Below are 17621 nucleotides of genomic sequence, written 5' to 3'. Positions count from 1 at the left end.
GGCCGAGCGCTAGTGCCAGAGGGACGCGGTAAAAATTGATGTCTGCATCGGTCAAAAAGCCCATTTCGTTTCGACTCAGCTCGATTTATGCAGCTCAATGCAACGCTGCATTGCGTGAACGCACCGACCAACAAGCAATCAATCAAAAAAAAAACGAAACAGAAAAAAAACGAACCTAAAACAATTCAATTCGAGCGATTGAAAATTCGCAGACGACAATAAAAGACACAAAACTGTAAAATTCGTAAGACATTGCACAAAAAACGTAGAACGAATAAAAAAACAATGCAAAAACCTAACAAACAAAAAGAAGTAGAGAATTGCAAATAAGAATTGGAGAGCAAAAAAAAAACGTAAATTTACGCTTTTTGTACCTGCGTGGAATTGCGATCGAAGAAAGAAATTTTTGTCTTTTCTGATTCTTCCAAATGCACTTTCCATTAGCGTGCGAGGCATGTGAGTGATTATCTAGATGCGTATGTGTTGAGCTTGTGGGTGTGTGTGTGTGTGTGCATACGTATATGCATACAAACATATGTGCTGAGCAGACGGTTTGCTGCAATTGGCTTTTATGCAGTTGCTGTTGTTATTGTTGCTGTGCAGCTGCGTTTTCGCCGAATCGAAATGACAAAATATTTGAGCTGGAATCATGGCTTCTTGCTCTCGTCATCTTTCATTAGTTTTTTTGGGGGAGTTTCTTGTTGTTGTTGTTTTTTTTTTTTGCTACTGCAATTAAGCTTTCGCTGAATTTGGACTTTGTCATGAAGAACTAGCAGACAACCGTGAAGAAAACGTTCATTGCAACGTATTTGAGGCAGAGATTTATAACGATTTTTATTCTTTGGCTTTTTTATAGACGTAAAGAATGGGATACATACATATGTACATATATGTATGTATTAGGGTGGTCCTTAAATGTGTGAAGCAAATTTTTACATCAGATTACCAAAGCATCAGGGCATGTCACATATAAATTTTGGTCTCGATTGGAGACTGGTCCGGATTAGGCGTGTCGGTTAAGGCGTGTCGCACTGGGTTCAAAGTCCAGATTACCCTATGAAGACATCTTAACCGACTCCAATCGGGACAAAAATTTATATGTGATATCCTCGACTGTGGTAGCATCGATTTTGGGTATTAGAAGAAAAAACAAATATTTTAATTTTTGGAGTTTCTATAGAGGAATCTGAACTAAGGTGACACGCCTTAACCGACTCCAATCGGGACCAAAATTTATATGTGATATCTATGGCCATAGTATTGCCGATAGAAGGGGTGAGACTGAAAAAAATCGTTCATCTGATTTTTTTTAAGGACCACCCTAATATGCATTCAAGCTCAGACGAATAATAACATTGATGGAAAATGCAATGTCTACAGACGGCAGTGTTGATCCAGATCAACTCGTTAATTCGGAATTATCTCGGGTATTAACTGCAGTACAAAACACCACTACTGACTCCGCCTGCACAAAGCGGCCGACGCTTAAGCTTTACAAAGAAAGCAAAATTCTTAGGGATCATTCTCTACAGAAAACTGAGTTGGAAAGAAGACATAGTCCAGCGTTATGAGAGGGCGTCTGTGACATTATATTCGTGCAAGAGAGCCATCGGTAAGAAATGGGGACTGGGCCCGAGTATATGCCGCTGGATCTACACAGCGGTGATTATGCAAGTTTGAAAAAAAAAATTAAAAATATAGGTTAGTAGGACCATTTTTACACCCGAATGGCCGCCAAAGTAGAACAAGGGTAAACAATTCTTGAAATTTCCCTTACAATTAAAAAATCACCGCTAAGATATTTTTTTCTAAAAAGCTGATACAATTAGCTAAATAAGCTCCCTAAGTCATTTTTTGTTAGGGCTTGTCGTTTAGATGCGGGATTTTTATTTTTTTTCTAAAACTATTTACTACCGATCACTTCTTACAATTCCCCAGGGGTGCAGTTTAGACCCTACCTCCCATGCAACTTTTTGTCCGTCTACATCTCCCCTATCACCTCCCAAAATAAAAACACTTGTCAATGGGACAAACTCTATAGACTGAATCTTTTTTGGGATAGTTCGAAACTAGTGCCCTTTTACACTAGTTGGAACAAGTTCTCTATAGCTATGTTGAAGCTTATCTTTTTAGCACGCATGCCAAATTTTAATTTGATATAATCCAATATATAGTTATAATTAAGTTAAAAACAGATGCCTTCTGGCAAAAAATGGGCAAGATTTTATTTTTTAAGTCTGTTCTACGAATATATATATATGTATGTATGAGTTTTTTTTTAATGTTACTCATACGCCATGTACTTAATTTCAATTTTAACTTTTCCGTAAATAAATGGTACATCCAATATGGATCCACAATTTTGAATTTTTAAAATTTGATTACAGACTCATAATCAGCGACTTTAAAACCCTTAAGAACTGTAAAATTTTAAGCGAATCCAATCGAGTTAGATTTTTTTTTTATCCGCCATATTGGGTCCGCCATTTTGAATTTTTCCAATCTTATTTCTGATTCGTAATCAGCGACCCATATGCCCCCCGAGTAACAAATTCTAAGTGAATCCGATAAATTTTATAAAAATCTTCCGCCATTTTGAATATCGAAATTCTGATGCTATATTCGTGATCAACGACCCCAAAAACATTAGAATCCGTCTTGATCAAATAACTGACACCTATTTTAAGGAACGGTTTATTTGATGCATTTTAATTTCGCGAATCTTTTGACATGCTTTACGTATATATTTTAGAAGAATAAAGATTTTAAAATCATATTAAAGCTTTAATACCTTGAACCACTTACCGCGAAGACAATTAAAAACAAAAACAACTCAGCTCAAGTGCAATCGAGGTAATAAGTCTCGTCAAACATAAACAAGAAAAAAAAAAAACAAATCGCCCAAAGAAACTGCATAAAAATATGATGAAAAAACGTTGACGGCAAACAGGAAACACTCGAAAGCCAGATTATAAATATAAAAATAGAGAACCTGTTGCTTGTTTTCGAAAGGAACAACACAGCAGCAGCAGCATCCAACGCAGATGACGTATGAAATCGCAGGCAATGAGAAACATAGGCGAAGCGGAATTTATAAGAACAGAATATTTGGCTTAAAAGCAAACATACAAATTTACATTTGCAATTAAAGATACAAAAATGCATGCATTACCTACACCCTGCAAAAAAATTATGCAACTAGTCTCTAGAAAGAGTAGACCTGGATTAGACAATAATTAGTTTCCAACTAAACCCTTACGGATAGGATTGAAGGTTTAATGATGCGTCTGAGAATTAGGAATGTTAGAATCCCGGCATTTTCGGGATTTGTAATTTACACTGGTGGCAATAATAGAAACGCCTTATGTTAACCAGTTTTGGCTATATTTCTTTTGTTTATTTAATATTTAAAATTTAGTATTTTTTTTTTTATAAATGTGTAGCCCAATATATATATAATAACTTGCGACAGGCAATTTTCCAAGGGTCAAATATAGTAAAATTGCGTTCTTAATTTTTCTCTCTGACGTCAGGTTTTTTAAAAGAACTTTGAAATTTGAAAGATAAGAGTAATTCAAAAAATGATTTAAAAATTTTAGTGCAATGTACTTAAAAAACCAGTATGGGTATTAAATGCAAGAGAAGATTCTGTAGAGTTAAAACATATTAAATTTTTTGGTGCGTAAGGGACGGGTAGGTATTGAAAATACCCTTTTATAATTTTATCCTTGAATTTTGCAATTTCTATTTTTGAATATATTATATGTTAAGGACTAACTTTATTAACTTAAAAAATAAAATAGATTAAAGGGGCATTTTCAATTCCTATTCGTCCTTGTGAACCCCAAAAATTCCTTCATTAGGTACCACATATTTTTTTTACATTGCACACTGGCCGGAATTGGATATCTTTTGGCATAAATTCAACACTTTTATAGCACTATATGATGACGCGAACTAATAATAAAAAAATGCTTAATAATAATTAGATTTTATTTGAGTAATAACAGTTTTTGCTAATTTTTGCTAATTTTTCCAAAATTTAACATTTTAAGCGAAGTACACTTAAAAATTTATGTATCCTCCTTACATAGAATAAAGCAAATTCGGGATTTTTAATTTTTTAATAGGCCTGAGAATTTTTATAGGGTTGCCATCTGTCTAAAAGTTATAAGATCCGAACCGTTCGTTGGATTACAGAAAATGAGGTGTCAAATGAAGGTGTTTGGCCCCTAAATGTCTAATAAAGTATTATCTTTTTAGTGGAGCTGCCACCATTTTAAAAATTATAATATCTTCACAATTAGTTGGATAAAAAATGAGGTGCAAGGTGAAAGTAGACGGTCCCGGGAAGTGCAATAAGGTTTTATTTTTTTAGTGGGGGACCAGCTTTTTAAAAATTACTACCTTACATAATGCACATATGAATTTTTTCTTAATGACATCAGATTTGCACAGTTCATTCAATTTACAAAAAACAATGTGTAAATTTTTTCGTAATACTTTCCCCCTGATTGAAAAATCGAAACGAAAGAGTGCTAAGAAATATTTAGTTTGAATATTTAAGATATTTTTGAGGTGTTTGAAGGATATTGGTTGCAATCGAAATACGTTTGAAAGACTTTATTCAAAACTATATTTAGTAGGGTTGCCACATGTTTAAACAAGCAAATTCAACTTGAATTGTGGCATTAGCTAATTGAAATATGTATCACAATGTGGGTGCCACACTAAAGGGTTTAAGCAAGTTTTAAAAAAGATTATCGTTCACAAGCAACGTTATATATGTTTTGTTGGTCAAAACACCTAAACCCCCAACCCCCCTTCCCCTTCCCCCCTAAATACGGCCTTGAATACAATCGAACATTGAGGTCCTTCTTGGGACTAGTTCTCTTTGACCCTATCCCCGCGAAACGGGATGAACTCTGCCCTATCCCTAGCTTTACATGATTACCGTAGCAGAAGATCGGGGAAACCAACGTTGTGTAAGAACATTCCAGAGTTCAACTCATTCAATTTGATTTCTTTTCGAACGCTTTCGTGTACATATACATTAAGTCTCTATACGGATCACACTCCCAACAAAAAGGAACGTTTCATTTCATTTAAAGAAATCAAGAGTAAAATTAGTCGCATGTTTCTTTGCGACTAATCCCAGTCTCATAGCAGATAAGTCGCATTTTTTGCGGACATTTAACAATGTGAACGCCAGCGTGCATGACGTGTGCAACAGCTCCTCATCATCAACAACATATGCTGTAGACAGACACAGCTCCAGACAGACAGAGAAACATGCAACAATTGTTAGAATCATTGTAGCTGAGTGTTTGATTTCGTTCCCCCATTCAATTTCCCCTCATTTCCTACTTGTGTTGTTCATCGGTGCATGCAGGGAATGTGTTGTCGCCACCAAAGAGGCAATGAAACGTGACTCAAGTTGCTACTTTTTTAGTAGATGTGCTGCTGAATGTATTTGTATTTTCACGACGCATATGCAACAGGATGAAAAGCAACACTAATTTGGTTTTACTTCAGCGTATTCAACGTCCTTGAGCAGTGGCTGGTTGGAATTTGTGTGTTTGTATGCGTATGCATAAGTACATACACATAAATATATGATTATGTACATAGACTTTTGTGAAATAATGCAGTATTTTCAAAAATTGTTGCCACATTAAGCACTCCTTTTCATCTACTCCCCAGCTGGCTGAGAAAATTTTGTAAAATTTCAAATGTGAATCCTTGTTATCATAAATAAATCGCTTCTTTAAGGAAAGAAAGCAGGAAGCTCTTCAATGTGGCAAAGCGTTATGGTCTCGGTCTGCTTACAATGCAGCCCCGAAGAAATTTAAGAATGCCACCAGGAAAGCCCAAAGAGACTCCTGGAAGGATTATTGTGATACCATAGAGGAACAATAGGAGGGTAAGTATTCGCTTGCGAAAAGTGCTTGCCAAAAATCCGACGAACCCAATGTTTATTCAGAAGCCGAATGGCGTATGGATGTTGTCCCAAGAGCAAATGCTTGAGGTTTTCATAAGCGCACACTTTCCAGGGTGTACAGAGGAGCCTGGCGTTGCTCGCACCCCTCTGGACGCTCCTTAGAATAAATAGATTTTATTGATGTAGAAAGGGTAGATTAGGCCGTAAGGTCCTTCCAGCGCTACAAGTCTCCAGGCATTGACGGCATCTTCCCTGCCGAACTTCGGACAACGTATGACATTCTATGTCCGATGCTTGTCTCAATCTACAAGGCTTGTGTCAGACTTGTTCATTCCCAAGGGCGGTAGACCATCCCACGTGAAGCCAAGCGACTTTCGACCGATTAGCCTTACATCTTTCTTTCGGATCCTGCTCACGTGCAGGATAGCAAAACGCATCTGTCCAAAGTTAAATAAGCGTAGATCTCGCCCTCTCTTCCGCTTGGAGCGACCAATCCTCGGCCAAGTTTTTGGAGTTCTCACTGGGCGCTGCCTTAAGGGAACCCATGCAGTCAGGATGGATTTGCAGGCAAACGATTACTCTCTTAGCTGCCGCGATGAGAAGGAAATCAAAAGCGTGAAGCATTACCTATGCCACTGTTCCGCTCTGGCAAGGCCTCGTAGCCGCACGCTGCTCCGATATTCTTTTGAGTGTCTGCTTGAACTGGACTCGGTCAGTATCTACGATTTTGTGCGCTTCATCAGAGCTACAAATTGGTTCAATTTTTTAGAAGGAGGGACGCTAGGAGTCCCTAATATGGCATTGCAATGGGCCCATGGAGGCCTAAGTGTGCCCTTTTCCTGTACGGGATGAGGGTAGCCAGTATAATCTAACCTAACCTTACCTACCCGGATCAAATCTTTACCCCTAATTTGGGGCCAGCCTATAATTTTTGGAAGCATCATCGGGAATTCTTTTAGATAATCTTCGAAATTATTAATGAATACAGGCATCGAGTACATCTTCTATGCACCAGTGCTCATTATTACGCTACACCCAAATTCTTAACTAACGAACTATGCAGCTATTCCCTTCCCGAATTTGTCTTTGTGGGTTGGAGCATGTGAGTCCATTCTCACGAAATTGCCAAGCCAGCGGGGCAGCTGTATTTAAATTGATAAATGCTACCTGGCTGCCCGACATAATATATGTATGTAAGTGTATATGTACATTAGGGTACCTCGCCAAAACTGGGTTTCTAACGGAATTATAAAATCTTTTATATAGCAAGGCTTTCTCCAAAATATTTGGGAAAATATTAAGATTTACGTGAGCTCGACCTTCAAAAATCCAATTTTTTATGAATAAAATTCGTTTTTAATTTTTTTTTAATCAGCTCAGCCGATAGAGGAGTTTAAGGTCAAAAGGTATGCATACAAATTACACAGGTTTGCAAAAAAAAAGTTCATGCATATTAAAACAAACTTACATATACATATATCCCTATGTTATTCGACACGGTGAATGAGAATCCGAGGTCCGTTAGCCGCCATAACGTCAGCTCCGTGGCCAGTTGAAGGTCAAGTAGGGAAAAATTCATTGAATAATCCTAAATGGGTTTAAGCCTCTCAATCGAAGGCAATCCAACAAGCCTTCATAGTCTTCTGGCTTGGGTTTAAGTCACTACGCCAGTTCCGTCTACGTCATAGTCGATTATCTCCACTACTGGATGACCAATAAGACAATTTCGAGAATAGTACCCTACTACGAAGCCTCTGATTCTATTACCCAAAATCTCGCTCAATATATCTCACTCCTTGCTAGCAATTTGTTTCAAGGAAATTTAACGTCTGCGACAACTCGTATTCCTTGCTATGTACAAAATTTTACCTCCATTTTAGTCTGTCTATAATAAAAACTGTACACTTATTTAGAAGCATAACTGCATATGTATGTATGAATGTCTGTGTGCATTCGTATGCGAATGTTTCAATTTAGTGCAGCTGAATGCTTTTACATAAAGTTGATGGCTTACTACAAAAGCCAGCAAGTCTACGCTAGAAAAGGAGTTGGTGGGGCAAGGTCGAAGGGAAATCCCAATTCATGCGACTGCACCTACATAAATGTCACAATGAAAAGCTGCCAAGGGCATACCTGCATGCAACTGCAACTGCAACTGCAACTGCCACTGCAACAGCAACAACAATAACAAAGCAGCAAAGTTCAAATGATTGTGACAAAAATAGCCACATCAACGACGTCATCAACGACCAACGCACTCAAACACGCATTAATATGCGACACGCATTTACCTTTATTTATTCGCATATATTTTTTGTTTTTTTTATTTTTGTGCGGTTACGCTTGTGTTTCCATTGCATTGCATTTTGCGCGCCAACGCAAGACATGCAGCGGTGAGTGACTAGTGAACGGCCAACCGGTCTAAAGGCCGGCCGGTTGCTTAGCTGGTTGACTTGTTTTGGCTGAATGACCGCGGAGACAGCAGCTGAGGCCGAAGCGTAAAGCTTTGACCAGCCAGCCAGCCAGCCAGCCAGCCAACCAGCCAACCTACCAGTCATCAGGCGACGCGCCATTCGCATTCGATTCTGATAATGAAGCTGAAATGCACACTTTTACATTTCCTCGTAAACAATTAACGACCTACTGCGGCGGTCGCAGCGACGGAGGTTCGACCACTGGCCAGGCGCTCAATCGGGCATAAGTAAGACGCGGCAAGACGTCGATAACGTGCTAGCCAAGCAGCTTTCTTGGAATATACCGAAAATTATAGCATTAATGCATTGCATACTGCAGCAACACGCTAAGCTGGTATTGTCCATGCATAAACACACACGCGCACGCACACGCATGTAGAAAATAACACCAACGCATTTGGGCACGCGCCAATGGTTATTCGTAGGCCATCCAGTGTAGACCAGACAAACATGACACGCAGTCGGCTATAGCTGACTGGCTGGCTGGCTAGTTGGCTAGTTTGATGGTTGGTTGGTTGTTTGCTTTGCTTTGCTTTGCTATGCAGCAGCAGTCAACCCACATGCGTCTGCATTTACCTGTACCCTCTCGCTCCCTGCGACCGGTCGACCGTCCAAGCGATCGATGTCCGCTGGCTGGCTGTTCGCCTCCTCATTTTGCCTGCATTGCGAACGCTTGGTTTATGGCATTCCAAAAATGTTGCCGACCGCCAATGAGCGCACTTTTGCCGCACGTTGTTGCTATTTTTAACTTTGTGCTGTTTCAAGCGCACACATACCTTCGGACACAAATACCTCTGTACATACATATGTACAAACACGGGTACTGGTACCAGTTATGATTCAGACTTTGGATTTACTATTTTTTTTCTTAAATTTTTTTTTTTACTGCTTTCGCGTCTCTTTCACTGGCTACGCTGCTGCTGATGCCATCAAATTGCATTGCCAATGCAAACGCGTGGTATTTGCTTAGCTATGAATGTGTGCGTGTTGCAGTGTCCGTATTTCTATACGAAACCAACGCATATGGTCGTAGCTATCGGCGAAATATTGGAATTTTATTTTGTACTGGCATTTTTCTTTCGATATTGAAAGGTAAATATGCAAACAAGACTATGAAATAACTGTACATATACATATATAGTACATATATGGGGGTTTATTAAAATTTACGAACTTAATAACTCCTTAAGCTTAAAATAGATCTAGAGCGGGTTTCAATGGCAGAAATACTCACATGCCATTACCTGCCGATGGCTGAGATGTTACCAAACCGGACTGGCTCAGGCCTCCGCCTTTGACCAAGCGGCAGTGGCAGAGTGTGGTAAATTATTTATTTCATCAGGAGAACAACATACTAGGGGTATTCTCCAAATCTTGCAAAGCCATTGCACGTAGCACGGATTGCATAACTTGCAAACACACAATGAAAAAATACATGGGAAACAACAAAATATGCAACGTCGAAACCCATGGATATATTTTGCAAAATAGCATTGCAAAATAGCATAGCAAGATAAATGCGACCCTGTGCTAGTTGTTTTGTTGTTGGAATTGCTACATATTTCTCTCATTCCTCTCAGGGCAATTCTGGCAACTGTCAACTCACCACTTTCGAAATACAAAAGTCTTTTTTTATAAAAGTCAATTGGCAAATATCTTGAAATTTGCCTTCTGTCTGATAACAAGGAGCTCTTAGCGTTTGACTTTAAGGCTGAAAATTAAGGTAAGGTTTTTAAAACCATAAACACTGCAAATTAAAAGCAAAGTAAATTAAAAACAGAAAAAACAAGTCCCTAAAACTTAGATAAATTTCATAAAAAAAAATATAAATTTTTTTATATTTGGAGTAGTGGTTAGCAATGCGTGCTAACGTTACTCAGTGCCTGGGTTCAAGCCCGGTTCAACTCAGCATCAAAAAATAAAGAATTAAGAAACAAACAAGTGATTTTCTACTTAATAGCGGTCGCCTCTTGGCAGGCAATGGCAAGCTTCCGAACGAATTTCTGCCATGAAACATGCTTCTCATAAAAAATCAATCGCCGTTCGGAGTCGGCGTAAAACTGTAGGTCGCTCCCCTTGATGTGACAACATCAAGGCGCACGCCACAAATCGGAGGAGAAGCTCGACCAAACACACTAACATATGTGTAAGCGCCAATCTATTATTTATTATTATTAATTGAAAAACTAAATAAAAAAGAGAAAATAACTATTTGAATAAAGAAAATAATTTAATAAATTTCCAAAAGTTAAATGAAAATAAATTTAAAAACGGAAAAATATTTCATAAAAAATAAGAAGAAATAAAAAAATGATATATTTCTTTTTAAAACAACAAAATCTTAAATTTAAGAGGAATAAAATAATTCCCTAAAATTTAAATGAATATATTAAAAAAATATATTTTTTTTTTAAGTAATACAATCGCAAAGTTAAAAGAAAACTTAGTAAAATTTAGAAAAAAGGATTAGAATAAAGAAAAAAATAAATAAGTTGCCAAAAATTTAATGATTTTTAAAGAAAATTTAATTAAAAAAGGAAACAAATTATAAAAAATTTAATCAATAGAAAATAGTGAAAGTGAAATTTAAGAAATATATTTATTTTTAAAACATTAAGGTTAATTAAATTACATAAAATTTAAATGAAGCTAATAAAAAACATATTTTTCTTTTTTAAGTATATAATAGAAAAATTAAAATAAAATTAAATAAAAAAGAGCGAAAATTATTTAAATAAGAAAAAAATAAATAAATATGTTCCCAAAAATTTATTTAAAAATATATATCGAAGGCTTATATTCAATGCGACCTGTCTGCGGTTTATACAAAAACTACTTTCTTATCTTAGAACCCATCTGGGACTTAACTGGGTGCAATTTCAATTTTGAAATTCAATAGTTAGTTCTTCGGACAAGCGATATACAAGATCAACATTCACATCACCGATGACAGTTAAGTCTAAGGTCGATTTTTTATATAAGAATCTTATTTTTGTAAAAACTGCAGATAGGTCATATTGAATATATGTAAGAACCGGATATGTATATTTTTCTTTTTAAAGCAATAGAATCTTAAAATCCACACAAAATTTAATTTAAAAAAATAAAAATATTTGATATAAAAAAGAAGAAACTAAAATATTCTAAAAATTAAGCGAAATTAAAAAAAATATGTACTTCTTAAAATGAATTAAACAAAAAAAAAAAATTCAACAAACTTAGAAGAAAATATTAATGTCTAAATATTAAGTGAAATTAAAACAAAATATTTCTATTTAAAATTAAAAGAGAATTAAAATGAAAAAGATAAAATAAAATAAATCCCTAAAATTTAAATGGAATCAAGTAAAAAAATATTTGTTTCTTTTTTAAGTACTATAACGAAATATTAAAAGAAAACCAAATTCAAATTATTTAAATAAAGAAAGAAACTAAATAAGTTCTCAAAAATTAAATGAATTTGAGAAATAGAATGCAAAAATTTAAATAAAATTAAATAAAAAAAATATATAAAAAAGAAGAAAATAAAAGTTTATACAAAAAAATTAAGCGGAATTAAAAAATATATACTTTTTTTATTAATAAAAGTCTAAAACTGAATTAAATGTAAATAAATGATATAAACATAGAAGAAAATATAAGTTTTTAAAAATTAAGTGAAATTGAAAAATAAATATTTCTTTTTAAAACAATAAAATTTTTAAATTGAAAGAAAATTAAACTAAAAAAGATAATTTATTAAATATATATATATATATATGTATGCATCTGCAAAACCCTAAAATTTAAGCTGAATTAATAGAAAAAAATATATTTATTTTTTAAGTAATATAATCGAAAAGTTAAAAGAAAATTAATTAAAAAATTAAATAATTACACTGGTTGTTCAATGGATGCCACTATCCAATTTCTATTAGAATTGCTCGGTGATTCCGAAAATCGAGTTAATTTTTTTCTATGGATACGTTTTCGAGATATTTGCAATTTACCGTTAGTCAGCTTAAAACAAAAAGTGATTTCACCTAATCACGTATATCTTACGAACCAATTTAACAATCTTAAAATGAGATACGTCCAATCAAAGCTAATAAAATTCTCCATAAACAATATATACATCACTTTCCGATAGGACAGATAGTTTCTGACAAATTAATTAATCATTCCAGTTTTTTTTATTTTTTTTTTTTTAAATGAAAAAAAATCAAACTTTAACAGAAGAAAAATGGAAAAAATAACAGGTTCTGTTACAAAAAAAAAATCACGTTACTAATGAAGGAAAGCGGGGCATAAATAAAGAAGTAATGAGTTGTCAAATGAAAATATGCAAAGATTTTTTGTATGAAAAATGAGCAGGAAAGAAAGTTACTCATACGCCACGTACACTGGAGAAACACGCTTTTCTGCTCATATGGATAATTTTATTAGCTTTGATTTGACGTATCTCATTTTATGATTGTTAAATTGGTTTGTAAGATATACGTGATTAAGTGGAACCACTTTTTATTTTAAGCTGAATAACGGTAAATTTCAAATATCTCGAAAACGTATCCATAGAAAAAAAAATTAACTCGATTTTCGGAATCAGCTAGCAATTCTACATAGAAATCGGATAGTGGCATCTGGAGAACGAAAACCAAACTAAAATTGTTTAACCAATGTTATTTAATTGAAGAAAAAAATCAAACAAGTTCCCAATAATTAAATGAAATTAAATAGTAGATTTTCCTTTTTTAATCAATATAATCTACAAAATTTTCGAACATTAAATTAAACAAGAAAAAATCAATACAAAAATAAGAAAATATAAGTTTTTAAAAATTAAGTGAAATTAAAAAATGGTTTTCTTTTTAAAACAATCAAATCTTAAAACTAAAACAAAATTTAACTCAAAAATATAAAATTAAATAAATCTCTAAAATTTAAATGAATTTAATAAAAAAATATTTTTCTTTATAAAACAATCAAATCTTAAAACTAAAACAAAATTTAACTAAAAAATAAAAAATTAAATAAATCTCTAAAATTTAAATGAATCTAATAAAAAATATATATTTTTTATTTTTGAGAAATATAATCGAAAAACTAAAAGAAAAAATTAAATTAAATAAAACAAAAATTATTTAGATAAAGAAAAAATATATAAATAAGTAAGTATGTAAGTTCCCAAAAATTAAATTAAATTTAAAAAAATATGCCTTTCTCTCAAATGCAATAGAATCTAAAAATTTAAAGGGAATCAAATTTATTATAAAGAAGAAGAAGAAGTAAATAAAGGTTTTTAAAATTTACCTCTTTTTAAAATAATACAATCTTAAAATGGGATTAAAAAAAATAAATTTAAATTTAAATGAAAGAAATAAATAAATTAAATAAATGATCAAATGACATCAGAATGCATCCTGTAAATGCAGGGGTGCTGAGTGTGGCAAGTCCGAAGCTTTGTCCATTGCGTCCTACTTGTACCCGCCCGACGAACAGGTAGTTCAGAACCGGTTGCATACCGCACGCCTAGAACTAAAGTAATCTAACTCAAAAATCAGATTGGGAAATATAACTGCAACGCAATTAATACATGTTTAACAGTCGTTTTTTAGTTAGTGTATATAATCCGAAGAAAAAAATATTTGCATTCATTGGAGTTAAGTTTAATGCATTAATATGCAAAAAATGGTCCCTTTTTTTTTTGAATTGATCGCACTTTAGATCTAGGTGTACGATGTATTGCTAACAAGCATTTCTTTGCCTTTGCCCCAATGGCTGCCGCCGAGCGATTTGAGCATTTTGTTGCGGCTCGGTACTTTTTAGCAACTTCCGTTGTGTGATGTTTAGATTGGTGTTTAGTCACGCACCGAAGCTTCCTGTTTGCCTGCGATGACCCCGTGTGCAGGGTTGATTACCGAACCTTGCACATGGATACGCACGGGGACGCACGAGTCGGTACTAAATATATATAGGCGTGCAACTGCTACTGCCTACCCATTGAAGTGACCATACCAAATTGGCCTCCAAGAGTCTTAAAATGTTTCTTTAATAAACTGGTCTAAAGTAATTAAACACAAATTAAACTCAGTTTCTAGTGGCCTATTTCTACTTTAAAATGAAACTAATAACCATTTCACTTGCATCTCTTTTCAGGTGAAATAAGGCGATCACAGCTTTAAAATATCCCTCGTCAATCAAATCAAAGTAGAAAACAAAAACAAAAAACTTCGGAATATCACAAAAAATTGCCTACAAATAAAAGAAAATGTGCAAATGTGCATCTGTTAGGAAAGCCATTACAAATACAACAACTACTAAGCATACACTGACATTTCTGAAATCGAATTACAAATACAAGCGCAGATTCTACATAAACATGCCAAATTTGCAAGCAAACGAAATGGAGCGTCCACTGATGAAGCTCACTGCAATTGTGGAGGCAGCAGCAAAGAGAGAGGAGGCGGTCAATTGCATCAATGCCAAAAATAAATTAAATTATGCAATTAATCAAATAATCAACACTAATCGAATTACATATAAAATTAAATTAATTTTTAAATTAGTTATTTTGTTTGTCGGCAATCTACTGACGCAATCAACTTGCCATTATATAAGCAACCGTCGCAAATATGGCAGTGTGACGCTAAAGCAAATCTCCGAAGATGTCATTGTTGGTGGTGGAAGCTTTGATGACACGAGCCATCAACAGCGAAATTATGATAAAGTGTCAACCAGGCGATGCCAAATAGCAACGCTCCATCAATGGCAACAACATCAGCAGCCGCATGAAAGCCTAACTCGGCTGCGGCTGCGGCTGCAAAAACAACAAAAAGTGGTAGATGTGGCGCGTAATCAAAGGAGACACAGCAGCAGCAGCAACAGCCGCCACCGCCACTTCACTGACAGCAATTGGCAAGATTTATCGCCGGTGGTCGCGCGGCTGTCAACAAAAGCAACAACAATAGTGCAACGACACGCATCGTCAGCCGCCAGCAATGGACGCATTAATGTGCTCTCAACACTGGCGGCAATATTATTTATGGCATTGGCATTCAATGCGCCGCCTCTAGTTGATGGTGAGTAATCAATGTTGTGAGAATGCGTGAAGTGTCATACATGCATGCCTGCAAATGTAATGGGAATACCCTGTAGGGAATTTTTGACGGACGTGTTAGAATTATGGCCTGTAAAAAGTAAATTTTGAGATGTGACTACTTTCTCTTCTCTTAAAGAATCTCAGACTTTTCAATAAAATTTACTAATTAAAACTTATTTTATAGCTTGCTCATTTGTTCGCATTTTTTTGATTGCCGGGGCGTATGATGAACCCGAGAATGGGCAACCTTTGCTTGGAACAATAAAATAAACGTAAGTCCAAGCTTTAACCAAAACCATATAAATCACAGTTTCCAGCTTTAACGGAATTTAGGAAAATTAAACAAATTTTCATAAAAATTTTAATTTTTTAATCTGAATCTTTAGAACATTTTTGGGTATGCAGTTTCACAGCCCATACAAATTTAGTCTAATAACGTGCAAGTTTCAACCGGCTAAAAAATCGCCTTGATTTTTTGATAATTTTTTTTAAGTGGCTGATTTTTGCTCATTTTCCATGAAATTTCAAGCAATCAATATACACCAAAAAAAAAACGCAAAAGCAGTCTCCAAAAAATTTCGAAAATCAACGGAAATTTTTAGTTTAAACTTGCAGTTAGTCAGATACAAATTTTATGGGCTAAAAAAATTCTAACGATTCAGATTAAAAAGTTGAAACTTTGATGAAAATTTGATGAACTTTCCTAAATTTTGTATAAAATTTTATACTGTGATTTATATGGTTTTCAACAGCTTGGACGGTATTTTTATGGTAAAATCAAAAAAAAATTAGCTCTAAAAATATTACGAATATTAACAAAAAAACCCGTGGGCACTTGTTTGAGTCACTGTATATTGTGACTGTATGAAAGCGTACTTAACCGATTCTGAGTATCCAACATTAAAAAAAAGAACATTAATTAAACTTATGCCCGGTTTTGTTGGCTTACCGACCACTGTGCACTACAATAACCTTTAGAGTAGAGTTTTTTAAATTATCAAAATTTTTCACAAAACAGCACGTTTTTTAGTAAGCAAAATCCGCATCGCCTACTCCTTTTCTGCGTAATCTTTGAAATTTTTGAAGTCGCACTACAAGGCAGAAACCATGATTTGGTTCACTAGTTAAAGATTTTCCTAGAGGGGTGTGCTGGGAATATTAGCGCATGTACGCCAGTGCAACTGTATGTAGGTACTTAGACATAAATATGTTACTGTTACATCTTAAGTAATTTGTGACGTTGATGTCTTAACTGATTTTCAGCTGTCATGTCATCTACATAGACAAATGAAAATCCGCGAACACACAGCGCCGGCCACTTGAATTGCATTTTTTTTTAGTACGGAGTTTCATAGCCCATTACATTTTGGTATAATAAGGTGCAAGCTTCAAGTCTGTAACAAATTGCGTTGATTTGATATTTTTTTGTTGAAGGTGTAAATACGCTATTCTCTCACACAAAGGATGTACGTTCGTAAATTTTTTTTTATATGGGATAAAATGCACACCACCCTCGGCAAACAAAAAATGTCTCAAAAAACAACGCGATTTTTAAGAAACTTGAAACCTTTATCTTATTATAATGCTGCATATTCAAAGATATTAAAAAAATAAAATAAATATTAAGTTTGAAATTTTGATGCAAATTTGTCGAATTACTAAATATATTCGCGAACATTCGCATTGGCCAAACATAGTAAATCTACGGTTTTAGTCTTTCTCTCCGACGCCAGGATCTTCTTATAGGACTTTGAAATTTAAGAAATATGATTTATTCAAAAAAGTATTTTAAAAATTCAGTGCAATGTAGAATCAAATTTAAGGTAGATATCAGATTAAAGAGAAAATTATATAGAACTTAAACAGATTAACTTTTATTTACGATTAGTTAATGTAAATGTCCTTTTAAAATTTTATCCTTGAATATCCTTGAAATTTTGTAAGATTTATTTTTGAAAAAATTATATGTTGATGACTAATAAACACAAACTCGACCACATCCTCGAATTTCGTCCTTCTAAATTTATTAGCATAAAAGTAAAATAAAATGAAATAAGAGAGCATTTTCAATACCTATTCATCCATGTGAACTAAAAAATTTTAATTCTTTTAAATTCTTCAGAAGCTG

At 34.3% G+C, this 17621-nt stretch overlaps 1 protein-coding gene across 1 annotated transcript in view; it reads left to right on the top strand.

Annotated features, from left to right (window-relative positions):
* The window catches only part of LOC118742703, an 82677-nt gene that overhangs the window by 18409 nt on the left and 46647 nt on the right, over positions 1–17621 (top strand). Inside the window, exon 2 of the mRNA XM_036474969.1 lies at positions 14551–15473. Coding sequence (XP_036330862.1) covers positions 14663–15473 — 811 coding nt within the window. The 5' untranslated portion in view covers positions 14551–14662. The remainder of the gene's footprint in view (positions 1–14550; positions 15474–17621) is intronic.

This window comes from Rhagoletis pomonella, unplaced genomic scaffold, assembly GCF_013731165.1.
Source record: "Rhagoletis pomonella isolate Grant_MI unplaced genomic scaffold, Rhpom_1.0 Rhpom_scaffold_00007, whole genome shotgun sequence".
NCBI classification, from domain to species: Eukaryota; Metazoa; Arthropoda; class Insecta; order Diptera; family Tephritidae; genus Rhagoletis; species Rhagoletis pomonella.
The sequence above is the reverse complement of the archived record's forward strand: the minus strand, read 5'-3'. Positions and strand labels throughout refer to the sequence as shown.